We start from the raw sequence: 17,234 nt of genomic DNA, 5'->3' as shown, positions 1-17,234 counted from the left end.
TGACTGTCCTGATGCTGTTGTAAGCATACTACCCGATCATTTTGCTTCTTGTAGACGGGGTCAACGGTTAAGGTCTATTCATCAGAGAGAAAAAATACCGCGTTGCTATTGTGGTTCAGCAAACAATAACCAATTAGAATATCAGAATTTTATATCGCTGATTTTAGCAAGTCATAAAAAGCTTGAAATAGATGTAACTCGTGTGGTCTCTAATTTATTGATTAGAGTGATTTTCTTAAATTTATTGAAAGAGGAGGACGAGACCGCAAAGCTAGAGACCAGAGACTCGAGACTAAATTAAAACCCTGTACATAAAAATATACACATTTATCCTCACGTTAAACTCTGCCTTAAGTACGGTACATCCGACGATGGTGGGAAGGGATAAATATTTATAGTTGATATTTTTTTTGTGTAAGTGTAAATGATATGCTTATAAATTATGAACAACAGAGATGTGAAAAAGAGACATTATTGGTAATGTTATTAGAACATGTTATAATAACATTGTAGGTATTATAGGTGTGTGTAAAAACCTGCTATACACTCATGTATGTATCTTCATTCTGCATACCCCGTAGAGCAGTGGTTCTTAAACTGTGGTATGCAAACTCCATATGTGATAAGTGGAGGAACGTCATAAATAGGTCAAGCTTACACTATTGTGTAATTTGTATATTCAGTTTGGTCATAAGGATAATATTTGAAGATCTTGTTATTTTCTTAGGTCCTACAAACTGTAAATAGCTTGAAGGCAACAGATATAAACAATTCAGTAATATAATATGTCTTTCTCCAGCCTTCTCCTCGCACACTTACAAAAATCCCATCTCTAATTACATAATAATATTAAAAAAAACCATAAATTATTAAAACTGATGTATCAGCCTTTCAAGATAAATTATCAACTTTTGTTCGTGTTTGTCCTTATATAGTAAGTTTCATGCTTTATTTTTCCTACAAAAAAATAAAAAGACTTAGTAATAAAAATTTTCTCGACATTTCTCCGATTATATTTTTTAGAAAAGACTGTTTTTTATGACCCTTTTAATAAATACTTACTTGGTCTTTTTGATAAACTATGTCAATATTCATTTTTCTTAAGAATTTTTTTAAAATTTCTAAAGAGGTTTTCTTTTTTTTCAATAAGGTAAATTTTATTTTTCAGTGTCAATTTAAGTTTACCAACAAATAATCCCTTTTTCCAAATTTATTAGATCCTCCCCCTTGGCAGCTGCTCTACTGATTTCGGCCCTGTTTTATTTCTCTTTTTTGGAGATGAAGTTAAAGAATAACTTCGTGATACGTAGATAATCCACATCTGGTGGGCTATTTATGTACCTTTATGGAAGTTGAATATTTACAGAGCTCTTACAAAATTTGTATTTATTTTTTGAAAAAAACTGTTAAGAATAGCTTAGATCTCAATATTTTTCTTGAAGAAATCAGCATATAATAAAAAAAAATCTTTTCATATTAAACTCCTGCAGCTCCAAAACTTCAGTTATGACACAATAAGAAAAATTATAATTTGAAATTTAATATACTCGGAATTATATATTTTCATCATAGTAAACAAATTTTAAAAATAATTCTAAATTTAAAATTTGGTTTTACTGTATAGATAATTTTTACTTAAAATATCAATTTTTTGTAGTGAAATCACGTTATCAATCGTACGAAAACATCTCGTTGATATCCCTAGTATATTATGCAGTAATAATAAGTTTTTCATACATATTTTTTCAGATTGGTATAGTTACATGTGGCAAGACAACTTTTCCTATCATGGGTTCGTATAATTAATATGATAAATACTGGGTTAAATAGTCCTTAGATTTTATTCAGATATTTGAAAATTAAATCAGAATTCAAGGAACATTAACAATCGAAACATCATTTGAAATCCTAAATATATTTAGTAATTATAGGTTTTCTATTGATATACTGTAATTAACCAGTTATGAGATATCACAGCTTGTAGAAGGTTGGGAATCTATAAACTCGTATGTATATTTTAGAACATAGAAGTTTTGCTAAAAGTAACGCATATAAAACCAACACACTGGGTAAGAAGAGCAAATTATATTACAGTAGATTCCAACACAACCAGCTCAGAAATTGTGCTGATAAATTAAGCTGCCATCTGTACCTTATTTCGAAAGTATAAATCTGTTAGCTTATTTAAGATGTCATCACTAGGCCATCAAACGTATTTTAAATTATTGTTTGCTATAATTAATAATTTATCTGATATTTATATTCTTCAATGATTATGTATTACTGTATTTTTTTTGGCACTGACGCCAAAACAAGTGTTCTTAAGAGTATAAAAAAATAAGAAAAAAAGAGGAAAAGATCAGGGCACCATTGACATTCATAAATAAATATATAAGTAAAACCTTATATATATATATATCAGTATACCTTGGATGTAGGTATTAAGTAAACCCAAAGGGTGGAACTTCCAATATTGAAAATCATAACCCATAGTTCAAAAACATAAAATTCAAATTTAAAAATTAAACAACAACGCTTCATTTATTTTTACTCAAAGCACATGAGAACAACTGTAATATTCTAACACATACAGCAAGAAACAAAATCCCAAGACTGAGTTTATAGATCAAGGATCCTTTATATGATTTTGGAGCTTCCACTTCAGCAGACTTCAAGGGTGTATCATTTGCTAAAACAGGTTCGGACACAAGTTTACCCATCATACTAAACTTTGAAACGCTAGTAATCTCAATATCCACGCACTTTCCGAGTAGAACATCGTCCTTTGGCACAAGAATTTGCTCATAGAACTCGTTGTGTCCCACTAAGTAGTTACCGTCGTGAGAGGTCTCAGTTACAAGGACTGATGAATACTTTTTCCCAATTCGATTTTTGTAGGGTTCATAGGATTGAAAGTAATCACTCAATTCTTTAGTTCGTTTTTTAACTTCCTTTGTTGTAGCAACTCTCTTCATTTTAGCAGCTGGAGTACCAGGTCGAGGAAAGAATTGATTGATAAACAAGCTTGGGAATTTGTATTTTTTACAGAGAATCATGGTTTCTTTAAAGTCATCATCCGTTTCAGTAGGAAATCCAGCAATGATATCAGTGGCAATCGTAATACCAGGAACCTTGTTCTTCAATACATTGACCACTTTGCTAAAATCATCCACAGTATATTCCCTTTTCATATCTTTGAGAACTGCATCGGCACCGGATTGAACAGGCACATGTAGAAATTTATAGACGCGCGGATGACTGAGAACTTTAGCCATTTCATCCAGATGATCCATGATATAGGGAGGATTAGTCATTCCAAGACGAAGTCGGCATCCCTTGGGGATCACCTCAGTCAGTTTCCACAATAATTCAGGCAAAGTTGTACCTATATCACGACCATAAGCACCTGTATCCTCTGAGGTAAGCCATATTTCCACAACTCCCTCCTCTTCAAAACATGACTGAGCTCTAGCCACAATTTCTTCGGGTGGATAAGAGCCAAGTTCTCCTCGAGCATGTTTTGTTTTACAGTAGGTACACTGATTCAAGCATCCAGTATTGATTGCTATGATTTCTATGAGAGGGTTTTTACGTATTTTGGGTAGGGCAAGTGAAGCACCGCCAGCCTTTTTTGCGTTGACTTTTTTAGAACCTAAATATTATATCAAAATGTAATATACATAAATAAATTTATTCTTGATTTTAGAATCAAGTAAATAAATGAGATACCTACCTAATAATCTCACAGAGTTTCCTTTTAACGTTTCCTCAAGGACTTCAACGACTCGATCGATTTGCTGGACTCCAATGACTGAGAGTCCTTTTAAATATTCCGATCCTGGCTTTCCTTGAGGTACACACCCAGCAACAATGACTTTTTTCCCATCTTTGAGTCCTCCGTCTACTTCGTTACGAAAATGATCCTCTGCAGGATTTTTGACGGTACAAGAGTTTAGTATCCACACTTCGGCACTTTCCTTATCTTCAAATGATATATTATAGCCCTGAGCTGAGAGGAGGCCAGCCATATACTCACTGTAATGGATAATATTAAGATTACCGTAATTGAATATGAAGATATAAACTAATTATTGATGAATACAGGCGTGATAGAAAATATTGGCACCCAACTACCTACTTCATATAGAATTTTAGGCATAGCCTAAAGTAGAATGATTAATTATGTTTTTAATAAGCTTTGTCTCCTGATAAGATGAATATAATGAGTTATAACAGTTTTAATTTAATTCACTATTTTCATTTTTGAAAGACTTTGTAAGAATGATCACTAAAGATACTCTAGAGTATCACAAAGTGACAATCAATAGATAGCAATTTTAAACTGATAATAAGAAAAAATGACTTTAAAATGAAGATTTAGATCAAGAGTAATACTAATACTGTTAGGTAGCAAAAATATAATCATCGAAGTTTAGATAAGTAAATACTAGTCAGTCATGATGTTAATTAATAATTATTTTTCATATACATCAATTAAAAAGTTTTTGAATGATATTTTAATGTCTTGTATAAACTTGAGCCGTAGTTTTAAGGAAAATAATGAGGGGATACCAATACTTTTGAGCACGACCGTTAGCTCCAAAATGAAAACATAAATGAATATGAACAGAAAGTCATATGACATATCCGAATAATGGAGTATCATATCATTAGAAATAAGAAAATAAATATATAGTTGATATTAAAATCTGATGGTTACATCGAGAAGCGGAGTAGAATTGAATATAAATGCGAATAAGTGACCCCTTATTTACAAATAAAGAAACAAGGAGTAATAACAAAATGAAGCAACATTCCTGTCGGAATTATTGTGAGCACATCCCCAAGTCTTGATATAAACATTCGTAGTCCCAGGAACAAAGGAGTTCAACTCCTTCTCTTGTTGAAGTTCATCATCGTCATTCGTTGCCTGAAGAGATTTACTGAGTCGAGGTCCAATGTTAAGTGTACGACGAACTATTGGTCCACCAGATAGAATGTCCTCAATGTCTTCAACCTCCTCATCTCCGACACGGATCATTTTCGGCCAACGTACTCACGATGTATGTATTTTATAAGTTATAACTTAAAATAACTAAGTAAGTAGTAACTATATTTATTTACGCTAATATTTACAATTATATAACTTCACTAAACCTCTATTTGTGACGTCATAGAGCGTTATTGATTTGATTTATTATTCTACCATATCAATTATCATACATTTTTTTTATTCGTTCATCACCTAATAAGAGAGCTGGGCTAATATATTCAGTGGCTATGGGTTCTATTCTCACTTTGAACACATGTTTTAATATTTATCTACGTCATTTGATATTTTAAAACGGCCCCCAGTGGACTTAAGCCATCCGATTAAACGAGCTATCCCTTATAGTCTGGATTACAGAAATAACTAACTAAAAATAGTTTAAAAAAAAAATATTTACTACCCCCCATTAATGTTGCTTAAATAATGTAATTAATTTATTGGAATAAACAAAAAATTTATATATTTAGTGCCGAAATAGAACCAATTGGAAACATCAGTCAGACTGTATTCATATTCTATATGTTAGAAAACTCTTAAACAGAAATCTAGTTTGATTTGCATACATTTAGTCAAGCTATCATTTTTTGCTGAAGAACAAATTGTTGGAATTTTGGATCCCAAAATGGAAGAGTTGCTTAAAATATTACGTGACTTTGAGATAAAATTACAATTAGTAGTAATTACTACGACAAATATTATAATCTTATAATTGTACAAAGTTTATATGAGTTCATCAAGTGATATTTCACATGAAAAAGGATATTATTCACCAGAAAAGCTTGCGTGATTGGAGCTTGTGCTCCTCCAGATAGCATTATAAAAATGAGTTCTACTAATATCTCACGTTGGGGTAAGTGTACTTTTTATGGTAAAAAATAATAAGGAAAAACTTAATTGAATTTGTACAATATTATTCACTTTATTTCAGAGGCATCGTAGAATCTATGTCAAGTAACGTGCAACAATTAATATAAGGAAAAAATATATATATTGTACATCCTATGCGAAAAGATGACTCCTAACTTGAACTGATAAAATGTTCAATCTAAACTTTTATTTTTAGTAATTTTTTTGTAATTAACTCCCAGATTGAAACACTTACTCTACGCAAGTTTTTTAAATAAAAAACTTCTTTACTTCAGTTTAAACATGTTGTCATTGTAGAAGATATATTAATTGTAGCACGTGACTTGACATAAATTCGCCGATTTCTTATGAAATAAAAAGAAAATAATATTGTACAAACTCAATTAGGTTTTGCCATTTGAAATTTAATTAAAAAATACACTTCCCCCCTACATGAACTTAAGTGATTGTACCTTGGTCCACTCCAGATATTAGTAGAACTCATTGTCAATATGAGTCATTGATATATAAAGGATATAAGGATAAAAAAACCCATATCATAAGAATAGGTTTTGTTAGTTACAAATAAAGTTCCGTTAATTTTATATTTTCAAAGATTTGCTTATTGCATTGGGTATACTTAAATTATAAATTCATGAGTAATGATTTCACTAAATTTAAATAATTTGGTCATCAGAATAGAGAGGCAGAAAAGGTATTATTAAACAGTATATAATATTTATACATATGCAGTGCCGGCTCAAAAATGGTAGGTACTGTGGATATTTAGACCACTTCAAAATATTTTAATTAGATAGTTATACATTAATTAATCCATAAATCATCATATACTCGTGTATAAAGTATGTGATTAATAACTGAGCTTAATACATGACATGAATTTCACAAAGGTTCAACCACATGTGAGAGAAAATGTGAAAAGTAACAACGCAAATATGACATAAGCCATGAATTACCAGCTAAACACGTGGATAACAATAAGCAAGCAACCTCTATAATATCATAATATAACTATAATAAAATCCATGAATAATTATATTCTATATAATTAAAAAGAAGAATTAAATATCAGCTTAAATTGTTAATACATGATGAATTATGATCGTGCAGATAGAGAAGCACCCCTAAGATTTGCTCCTCAAAAATATCATTTATTCTATTTTTTTAAACTATTGAAATTGCCACTGGCTACGGAGACAGTTGCAAAATTAGACAGGTTTAATTAATTGCAACTTGTGGGAAACTGCTAACTCGTATAATTTGCATTGAGTTTAACATTAACACACATAATAACAAAGCCATGAATTCATTTAATAAAAAAGTAAACGTTAACGTAAATTATTGACTGGTTGGTGTGTAGTCTGCATAATCTCAGATAATAGATTATCTAGACCATTAAGAAAGCTGCTAGACTCGGTTACTGGCTTTGATATCAATCCAAACTTTTCCGAATCTCTATTGACCAGTGTTAACTTCGTTAGCTATTTTCTTTTTCGTCTCATGTCGTCTTCGTCCGCCAATAGTCTTCCTCATCATTTCGTCAGCTTTTGTCTTCGTCAAAATTTTGTCTACGTTACAGTTTCGTCTTTGTCGAGATTTTTGTTTGATTTTTGTCACCGTCAAAGTTTCATCTTCGTCAGAATTTCCTCTGCATTGGAAACCATTTTTCTAGTTTGATTTATATTTTCTTTGTAATAAATAACATTTGAAAAATAGGCTTTTAAATTACAAAAAAATGTGTCCATATGGCCTGGAGTAGGTTCATAAACCACAACCAAATCATTGTAATTGGCAAAGAAAACCCTTATTCGAGAATCTATTTCCTTTTTCTGCCCACATGTTGTTCGATATACCAGCGAGGCACTTAGTGCCCTCATAACCCGGCGCCAATTCACTTTTTTTTATGACTTAAAGAGTATAACCAAATTTTTTAGCTAAATGATACATTTGACTTCCTACTGGGTTGCATAAGTGTCTGCAAGGGTGGACTGCCCTCCCCAAATTAAGGATTTTTTGTTTTTTATTGGAAATTTGTTATTGCTATTCTGACAAATTATACAGCAGAGCAAAAATTTTAATATTTAAATTTAATTTTCTCTGCATAGCTATGGATTCTTGAATTTTTTTCAAAAAATTTAATATTTCAAATTTAATTTTTTTAATTTTCTTCCTATAAATTTTATTTTTTGTGAATAGCTATGGATTCACGAAAATTTTCCAAAAAAATTTAATTTTTGGATTTAAAAAAAAAAATTCCAACAACCAACCCCCTCAAAATTTAATCTTGCGGACGCCCCTGGGTCAGCATCAAGAATGGGGGGCTGAGGCCTAGAAGTATTTAAGAGCTAAATAGCATTTGTTGAAGTTAAAAAGTAAAATTCAAAATCCGTCAAATTTTACTACAGGTTGAAACATTAATCAGTGAGATTTTTTTTTTTTTTGCAGACATTCTCATTGGTGGCAGTATCCTTTTTCTTTGTATTCGTAGTTGTAATAGGCGAATATTAACATATTGGATTTGTTTGGTGTTCTATAATTTATTAATTATTTAAAATTGAGTACATTATCTTTTAAGACGTAAAGATTTTACAAATAAGTGTACAGACAATAAAAATATCGGTACCAGTGATTTTGGAAAAACTTTGTAAGAAATATTCATTTCATTTTTCACTTGCTAATTATAAATTCACATGCAGTTTATACAAAAACCAATACATACAAATTAATTGACTTTCTTGGTTCACCATCTTCAAGTTCGAATCCATAAGGTGTCTAATTTGAAAAAATACGTACAGAAAAATTTCATTCTAATTCCTTATTGTTTTATTCGTGACTTTTTCTTCAGATCCCCCCTAAAAAAAAAAAAGAAAAACGTTGAAGAGGTATTTAGTGCCTATTTATTCAAATGAAAGATACCTGATGCAGACTCATTACCAAATATTCTCTAGTGAGTAGATCAAAATTTTATTTGGCCATAATAACAATATTGCAAAACACCTGGGCCTTCAATGAATTAAATATGTTAATATTCGCCTATTACGACTATGAATACAAAGAAAAGGGAACACTGGGGCCAAAGAATGAGAATGGCTGTAAAAAAAAATATTTTTTTTCCTCACAGATTCATTAATTATTAAAAAGGGACTAAAATTTAATGGATTTTTAATATTTTACTTTTTAAATTCAACAAATGCTATTTTGCAATTTATAGCTATGGTTTTTAAACGATTCTCAGCCTGAGCCCCCCATTATTCACTTAGATTATGATAGAATCAAATTGTGTGACATCTCTCTTATATCATGAATTACGGCGTATAATTGGAGATCTGCGTCTTGAAATTCAACTGTGGCTAAGAATGTTAGAATAAATGGAAAGTTCTCCTACTTCTCCTAGTTCTTCTATCCCTCACTTTATCCAAAGATTCTTCATAACTTTTATCTTCACCTTCTAATTATTAGGGAGAAGATCCTCCATTAACATTATCGGCTAATTTATTACAAGGTAACATTAAGTTGTTTCATTTTATAAATTTGTAATCCACTCCTTTTCTATTATCAGACTCAGCATGTTATTTTGATTGTACAAGTAACTTATCAACCCATTTTGATCTAGAAATAGGACTCTCACAAGAATATGTAACTGATGTCTTAAAATCACATGCAAAAAGAAAGAAAATGTGTTTTTCATGGGAAGGGTGTGATTTGCACAGTAAATATTTGAAGAAGGAGATAAAAAAATGTGGAATTTTTAAACATTGCAGGTAAAAAAATCTTAAAAGATCTTGCAAAAGATTTATACATACGAAATACAACTGATAACCTCTGAATGTAATTAATGTATATATTATGTAAACATAGTTTTTTCTTATGGAACAAAATTTGAAATATTTTGCCATTAGAAAACTATTTCTAGGTATTACTTCTACAGTTAGAATTTTTAACAAAGCGCATTTATCCCAGTGTGTTCGTTTTTTTCTCTTCATCTAAGTATTCTACGTTTTTTTTTAACTTTGTATAAAATGTTGTTATTATTTTTTCTTCATCACTTACATACTTTGTTAGAGAATATTACTTGATATTAGCTAATTTAGAATATTGAAATAGCGCGTAAGCTAGTTATATTTGAAAACTATTAATATATGGAAAACTACCCCAAAGTTTTCTTCTAACAATACATGAGATCTTAATTAACTCATTTTATAATGGATTAATTAATTTTATTTTAATAGCAAATATGAAAAGGAAAATAACATTAAACAATCAAAATTGAAGAAAATTAATATTTATTTTATAGTACGAATTATTTATTTACTTGAATGAGGTTAATATTTTAAGGAAATTGTATCATTTGGGGATATGATATTTTAGATGAAGGAATTAAACTGTTTAAGACAAATTGTATAATTAATTTTTTCATTGTTATTTTTGTGGGTATGCAACAATACGAAATTTTTAGTACATATTTATCTTATAAAATATGTATTATATTTAGTTGATAATAATAATAAAGCAAACATTAATTTATTTGTATTTTTTGTTTTGTTTTTAAATTTACGTGTAATTTTTTAATTATCCAAGAATATACATATAAAAAAATGTGAATAAGTAATATTTATTGAGTATTCAATCTAGGTCATTATAGTTTTATTCCAAAAGGGTAGTGAAACTTCAATTAAATTGCCATACTAAAAATATGTATGGAAATTAAGATAATCATTTAATAAAAATATATATATTTCATATATTTTCTAATAGTTCACAAGGTATAATTTTGTAAATCTAAACCTAAAATGCCAACTATTCAATTAATATGATGACTCATGTTATAGTTGGGTCTAATGGTGTTAAATTCAATGCTAACTTATGAATCATTATCAGTAATAACCATCTTCTTTTACAATAAAACATATAGATTAATTAAAACTGGATTACAGTATGACATCACTAAAAGTAAATCCTAATATATTCTATTATTATTATACAGTATAAAACCATTTATTCCAGATATTCCCAAAGATTGAAATAGAAAATATTCTAACTTCATAATGCATGTTTAAGTAATAATGTAACTTTAACAAATCTTAAATTTTTATTTTAAAAACTAAAGCAATAAGACATGAAATATACACTACTCAAGTACATCTGTAAGATATAGAGGGAGGTAGAGTTCACATTCTGAACCTACAAATTCTTCAATAGGCAGCATTCATACTTGTTTTGTTATTTTTAAAACTCTATTACTAAATTTAAATATTCAATGAAAAGATAACATTAATCATGTCAATTAATTGAACTCAGAGAGCTAAGTTTATATTTCACTTGTAATATAATTTAAGATTGATATGTATGGAATGATATAATTTAAAAAAGTAAACACTTTAAATTAAATACAAGTAGATGCTAGGTAATATCCCTTTTATACATTGTAGACAGGAATATCATTATTTTATTCTTAAAAAAATCTCTAAAGCTATAAATAAAATAATATATTATAATCTTGGGAGAAATTAGGCTCAGACGATGATATCCATGAGATCTTTGCAGTTCGGAGCACAGATTATTTTTAGTCAAAAACATACGATCCTGGAAGAAACGGTAATAACTAATACTGAGAAGCAAAATCCCATTGAAGTACCTCTTAACAACTTGGAAACAAATTTTGGACAAGATAACAGATACTCTCAATACATCCATATTCTATTAATTCAAAGCAGAATGACTTGGCACCAATTTAATCGACACATTTGAACAATTTTGGTGAATATTTATTTGAGATTTTTTGCAGTTCAGTTCAACTCAAATCTAAAGGACTCTAGGCAAAGAGTGGGCACTTAAGCCAAAGAAGGTAGGATTTAGTAGTTCTCAATTCTGATTAGCTTAAAATTAGAAGCTGTTTCATGTTCCTCCAAACACGCTGCCAGTTTGAACAGGCCGTATTCCCATTAGTGAAAAGATAAGAATAAGGGCGATTACGTCACAACAATAACACGACATTATTGGTCTGTGTTAGGAACATAGTCTTCCTTGTCTTTTGATTGAATTGTTTATTTTTCCCTGAACCGGTCTTTCCCTAGAGTCTTTTACTAAAATCTATCAAGACTTGTTATTATTATTAATATAAAGGCACCTCCCATTTTACTCAGCTGTACCTACTATTATAGCTACATTATTTTTAGGATTTTTATAATCCATGTTGATTCAATACCAAGGTGAAGCACTGTTGGATAGAATTGCGAAAAACACGTCATAGTTCAACTTAATTCTCTCAAGTCATAGAAAAATAGGTGCGTGAACTTGTGATGCCAACAGTGAAAATATCTGCTTGGTATGCTGAAAGTTAAATGATCTTACATGCTCTAGTTTGCTTTGATAACCAGAAGGAGATAATCATAAGGGTAGAACGAATCCTGGCTATCAAAGAAGAGAGTGGACCAAACGGAAAACGAGTAGCCTATCTGTAAAAAAAAAAAACGCCAGCTATAAACAGTGGGATTTCTAGCATCATTGACCAGATCAACTGGTCAGAAGGAGTGTCAGAGCCAACTCTTAACTACTCCTTAACAACTTCTGAATTGAAGAGCTTGATCCAATCACCAAAGAAAGTGTTGGAATGACCATGGCACACCCAAAGATGTGAGAGTGTTATTAAAACAGTCATAGCAGCTTCTTCACAATATTTCTCACAAGAAAAGAGAGATGGAATAATTTGAACTTAAGAGGCCAGCAGGAGACAGATGTCAAAGAATGACTCCAAGCAAGACCTCAATAACCTTCTAATATTAAAAAAAATTATGAGAAAGATATATTGAAAGACAAAGTAGAAATTCTTTATTTGATTCAAATGTAAATTAAGTATTTTCATCATTTAATGATACTAAATTTTTGTAAATAAATTAATCTGGAGTTTCATACTGTTTTTCTCTAAGTATTCTCCAAATAAAACAGTATTGAAATTACTGCTTATTTATCTATTTTAAAGTGTACAAATAACTAGATTAGATTGATTTAATCATTAAAATTTCTTCATATTTGAACACTTCACTTCAAGGACAAGACATACACGTTCCTTTAATAGGAATATTTATAAATTGTATAAAGAAAGCCAGAACTGGGAATTATTGAAAAAAACGCATTTTCTCTAATTTTCAAAGTGAAATTGATGTAGCTTAAGGTTATCTTATCGTTTTGAAAAATACATTTTTGAAATTTTCGTGAAAATAACGCAGTAAAAACACTACCGGTTTTTGATTTTCGAAAAGATGAAAAGAATGACCCACCTAACTAAATATTTATATATGTATATGTATGTACGTACATATAATTACTTCCTTTGGATAGGTTATGTTGGATCTTGTAGGTATTTAATATGCATGGGAAAAATACTGGAATCCAGGCTAGTGGTGAAATTTTTCACAAAATTTCTGTATTAAAATAAGAGCTATTCAGAAACAACCATGAATCCAATGACCACATTACTACAATTCTGAGTTTTTATGAAGGTGGTAGGTGAGAAAGCTGTGTTGCTCACAACTTTTATATTTTGACAGAAGTAAGCAAGCCCATTTAAATGATGCTACAAATATAGGGAAAACGCTGGCCCGTACTTGTAGTTAATTCCAAGAATACAAGGAATCTAACTCAAAAATGTAAGATTTGCTTCTTGTAAACTGGGCATAATCAATTTGTATGAAGACAACTCACTAATTTAAATATTTACGAATATCTACGAATAGAAAAATACCCTTAAATAGGTCAAAAAGGAAGGTGAATAAGATATCTAGGACATCATTTTATATAAAGGTCAAGTTCGGTAGGAGTATGAGTTTAAAATCAAATCTAAATCATATCTATGAAGTATGAACTAAAACTCAAATAAATAATGGTACAACAGGTTTGTGTGAGCAATATTTAGCCAGATATTTTTCGCATATTGTAAAGATACATATGTAGACACGCTTCAAATATAAGTGCATTACGTTTTTGTTTGTTCTAGAAGTTTTTGATTAGTTTGAGAACTGTTTAAGCTGCTTTCAACTCCCAATTTCCTTCTTGCTCTTCAATTTAATGTTTAGAACATTGATTCGAATTCTTGTACTCATTTTTGCATAAACTTTAAAATTTCTAGGGAATATTTGACTTCAAACATGAAAGTTAGGGCTTGTGTTGCGTTTTTGTCATCGTCTTCAAAACTAAAGCTTTTGTAACATCCTCTCTATCGTAATAAAAATGAATCTTTTGTGGGCTGAGGATTGTTTTGACTTGAGCTGGAGTTTAAGTCAGTTTATGAATATATCGAAGGTAATCTTTTTTGTATTTTTTAGACTTCAAACGTATAACCTCTTTCTTTAGATTTGAAGTCTACACTTTCAGATAATTTTAGCTCATCCTGCACTACGTATTTTTTTTTCTTAGTGTTCTTATTTCTTGGTGAACATGTCACATTCAACCCCAAAACTGGCATTACAGACTTTTACTCGATATAATTTCTACAACTTTAGGGATCATTTCACTCGAATCTAAATGCTCATTTGCCAATAAAGGTTGAATTGTTTGGTGGATCTCCCTTTTCCAAGACCTTTATATTCGCTATATATATATATAGAAGGGTTAGCTACGCCTGAAATGCTGGAGGTGTATAAATTTGGAGATAAAATTGGATCCTTTCTTGAGCAACTTTCGTGATGCTAGTCCAAGTAACTCCTTACAGAGATCTCTTTCATAACAGTCTTCGCTGAAATGGTTGCTGCTGATGCGAAATGTTTTTGGATTGAACTAGTATTTTCTTTTGCAGGCCTTCGCCCAATTTTGGAACAATGCAGGATCCTTTGAAAAATTAATACAGACATTTGGCGATGGCCAAGATACCACGGCACACGTAGCACTACTATGACGTTGCTTCTTTGACTGTTTCGATTCTGGTGATTGTTAAAATTCGATTTCCTGCAAAAAATTATAAAAATAATTTACAGTGGAAAGTAATGTCTAATGAATTAATCTAAACCCCTCTCTGCCCACTTGTCCAATCAATATTGTTTGAAAGACAATTTTTTGGAATTAATTAACCCAAAAAATTAGCCAATTGTTTGCTTGCTAAAAATGGAGTTTTCCACGAGAAGGAAATACTAGGAGCAGATGGCGGCACAAATGAGGACCTCTATGCAGACAATACTGTAGAAGAAGCAAAAAGTGTAAAGGAGGTCCCAAAAGAAGATACAGAAGACACTGCAGATTTGGGTTATGATAAATACTTTAATCCATTTCCCATGTTAGGGGCCAAATTTCGGTTTTGATTTTACTGAGTAAAATGGGTTTATAAATTCTCAGGTTATGTTTTTATATTATTGTTTTCATTTCTGTGTGACTAGTATATTTGTGACTTAACTTAGTTCAGCAAATGAGTATGCAAAATCTAAGCAAAATACTTTCCCTTTTCACCACCTTGGTTCCTATACATTAGAGTCTTAGTGAAGACTGAGTCCTTCTAGTATCGAGTCCGAGTGAAGCCCGATTCCGTTAAAAAATGACTCAAGTCCGGAATTTTGTAGTACAGTTTTTATTGTCAGAGACAAAAATATTAATTATTTAGAAAATAACTTCAGAAATGGCCACGCTCACTAAGTTTAGGTTGGGTCATGTAATTAAAAGCTTAAAAAAACAATTTTTTGATTTGGATTTTTATCTAAAACAATTGGATTCTCTCTTTTATGGAAATACAATATAGGTATATGAATCGGCCACCTCGCACGATTACCAAATAATCTCAAACTGCTTTAAATCATATGATTAAATCCGATTGCCGAGTGTTAAGGCGGGCTCACATAACACGTGAATTATACATTGATACTTTTGTTCAAGGACATTTCTATTCATTCGACTGCCCTAAGAGGGAAGAAACGCACGCTGGCTCCAAAGTGTGGTTTTAAAATTTATTGATATTCTTTTTAAGTACAAATTATGAAGTTGTGATTCCTAGGCGTGATTGTGGTGACTTTGAAGACGATGGGATAGAAGTGCTGGTTCCCTAGATGCCGGCAAGGCCATGAAGGTACCCCAAGAACCCCCAGATTAACTTTTCTAGAAACCAAACACACATGCCTGGCTGCAGCTGATATTGCCGAGTACTTACTTAAGGGAGTGGAGGAGAACTTCATCTACATATTCCTTAGCATGTTCCAGTCTCATAACATTCAGGAAAAATTAAGTTGGTACTTAAAACTCAGCGGAGGAAACTACAATATCAGTGTCAGAAAAAAAGGGAAAAACAGATAATAAGAAATTTAACTGCAGGCCCATCTCAAGAGATCAAAGAGGTGTTGGCTGATACTGACATTGAACAATCACAAATCACCCTCACGGATTGGCTGCCTTCAGATCTGGAGACAATGACCACCACAGGTGAAAGCAATACATTGTACTTTGTTGCAGACACATTCCCTTTCCCTTCATAAGAAACACAAATCCGCGTCATGTAGATAATTTCTGGTTGTTGGTAACTCTCTAGTTAATACTGATATTAGGCTCTTAGTAGACTTTGAAGAGGAACCAGTTGATTAAATGAACTAGTTCATTTACATCATCTTCATCTGTCTCTAAGTTCAATCTCTGTTGAGCTTCATCACCAGCAAACAAGAAGAAAAAGACTGCCTTTTCAACACACCGAACCCAAGAGCTTCTTTTGTAGCTACATTATTTGACAAAGTCCAGTATAGCTCAGAAAATGCAATTGAAGTAATGTTTGACACAGAGTGTGAACAAGGTCACAAATGGGAAAGCATTATTTGCAAGATTTCCCAAGTCTCGTAATGTGATGGGCAAGAACTTGGTTTTTCAACCCAATGATAACTTCGGACAGGAGAACTAAAAGAGGCCCTCGTCTGAAGGCAAGGCTTCCCATCTCGAATCAAGAAGATTGTCAAGTGTAAATAAAATTCAGTATAAAGTTGTGGGCATAGGTTTCCATTCTAATAATTACTGTACAGCATTATACTATTTTTATTCATGAATCATCTGTTATTGTCCTACTCTCATTCGTGAAATTTATCGAATTATGTATAAGATACCGATAAAATTAGCTTTATTGATGAAAACTAATGTGTACTATAAATTATTTCACAATTTATATAGCGAGACAGAAGAAATTTAGTTTATTTATATATATCAATATACTCCATCCCCCATACATTGGAGCGCACGTTTCTTAGTCGGCTGTCCATGTATAGAGACTTCTTTACTTTTGTTAATCTTTCTTTTCTTTCCACCTCTGCTATTGACTTCCTACAAAAGACATCCCTTCAATCGTAATGTCACTCTCACCCCC

At 31.1% G+C, this 17,234-nt stretch overlaps 1 protein-coding gene across 1 annotated transcript; it reads right to left on the bottom strand.

The window, feature by feature from the left end:
- Nucleotides 1-2,514: 2,514 nt before the first annotated feature.
- LOC121120613 (threonylcarbamoyladenosine tRNA methylthiotransferase) lies at nt 2,515-5,128 on the bottom strand. The gene is made up of 3 exons (XM_071889154.1): nt 4,814-5,128; nt 3,734-4,031; nt 2,515-3,652 (listed from the first exon to the last, which is right to left on the bottom strand). Exons 1-3 carry the CDS (start codon nt 5,039-5,041, stop codon nt 2,538-2,540), a joined length of 1,641 nt encoding a protein of 546 aa, XP_071745255.1. The 5' UTR covers nt 5,042-5,128; the 3' UTR covers nt 2,515-2,537.
- Nucleotides 5,129-17,234: the final 12,106 nt, after the last annotated feature.

This window comes from Lepeophtheirus salmonis, chromosome 1, assembly GCF_016086655.4.
Source record: "Lepeophtheirus salmonis chromosome 1, UVic_Lsal_1.4, whole genome shotgun sequence".
NCBI lineage: Eukaryota > Metazoa > Arthropoda > Copepoda > Siphonostomatoida > Caligidae > Lepeophtheirus > Lepeophtheirus salmonis.
The sequence above is the reverse complement of the archived record's forward strand: the minus strand, read 5'-3'. Positions and strand labels throughout refer to the sequence as shown.

What these genes read in the sequence shown, in the direction of transcription:
- LOC121120613 (XM_071889154.1), bottom strand. Translation starts at nt 5,041, where the DNA reads ATGATCCGTGTCGGAGATGAGGAGGTTGAAGACATTGAGGACATTCTA. An exon ending in ACAATAATTCCGACAGGAAT is followed by an intron (nt 4,032 to 4,813) that starts GTTGCTTCATTT and finishes CATTACAGTGAG; the next exon opens with TATATGGCTGGCCTCCTCTC. An exon ending in AAACTCTGTGAGATTATTAG is followed by an intron (nt 3,653 to 3,733) that starts GTAGGTATCTCA and finishes TATAATATTTAG; the next exon opens with GTTCTAAAAAAGTCAACGCA.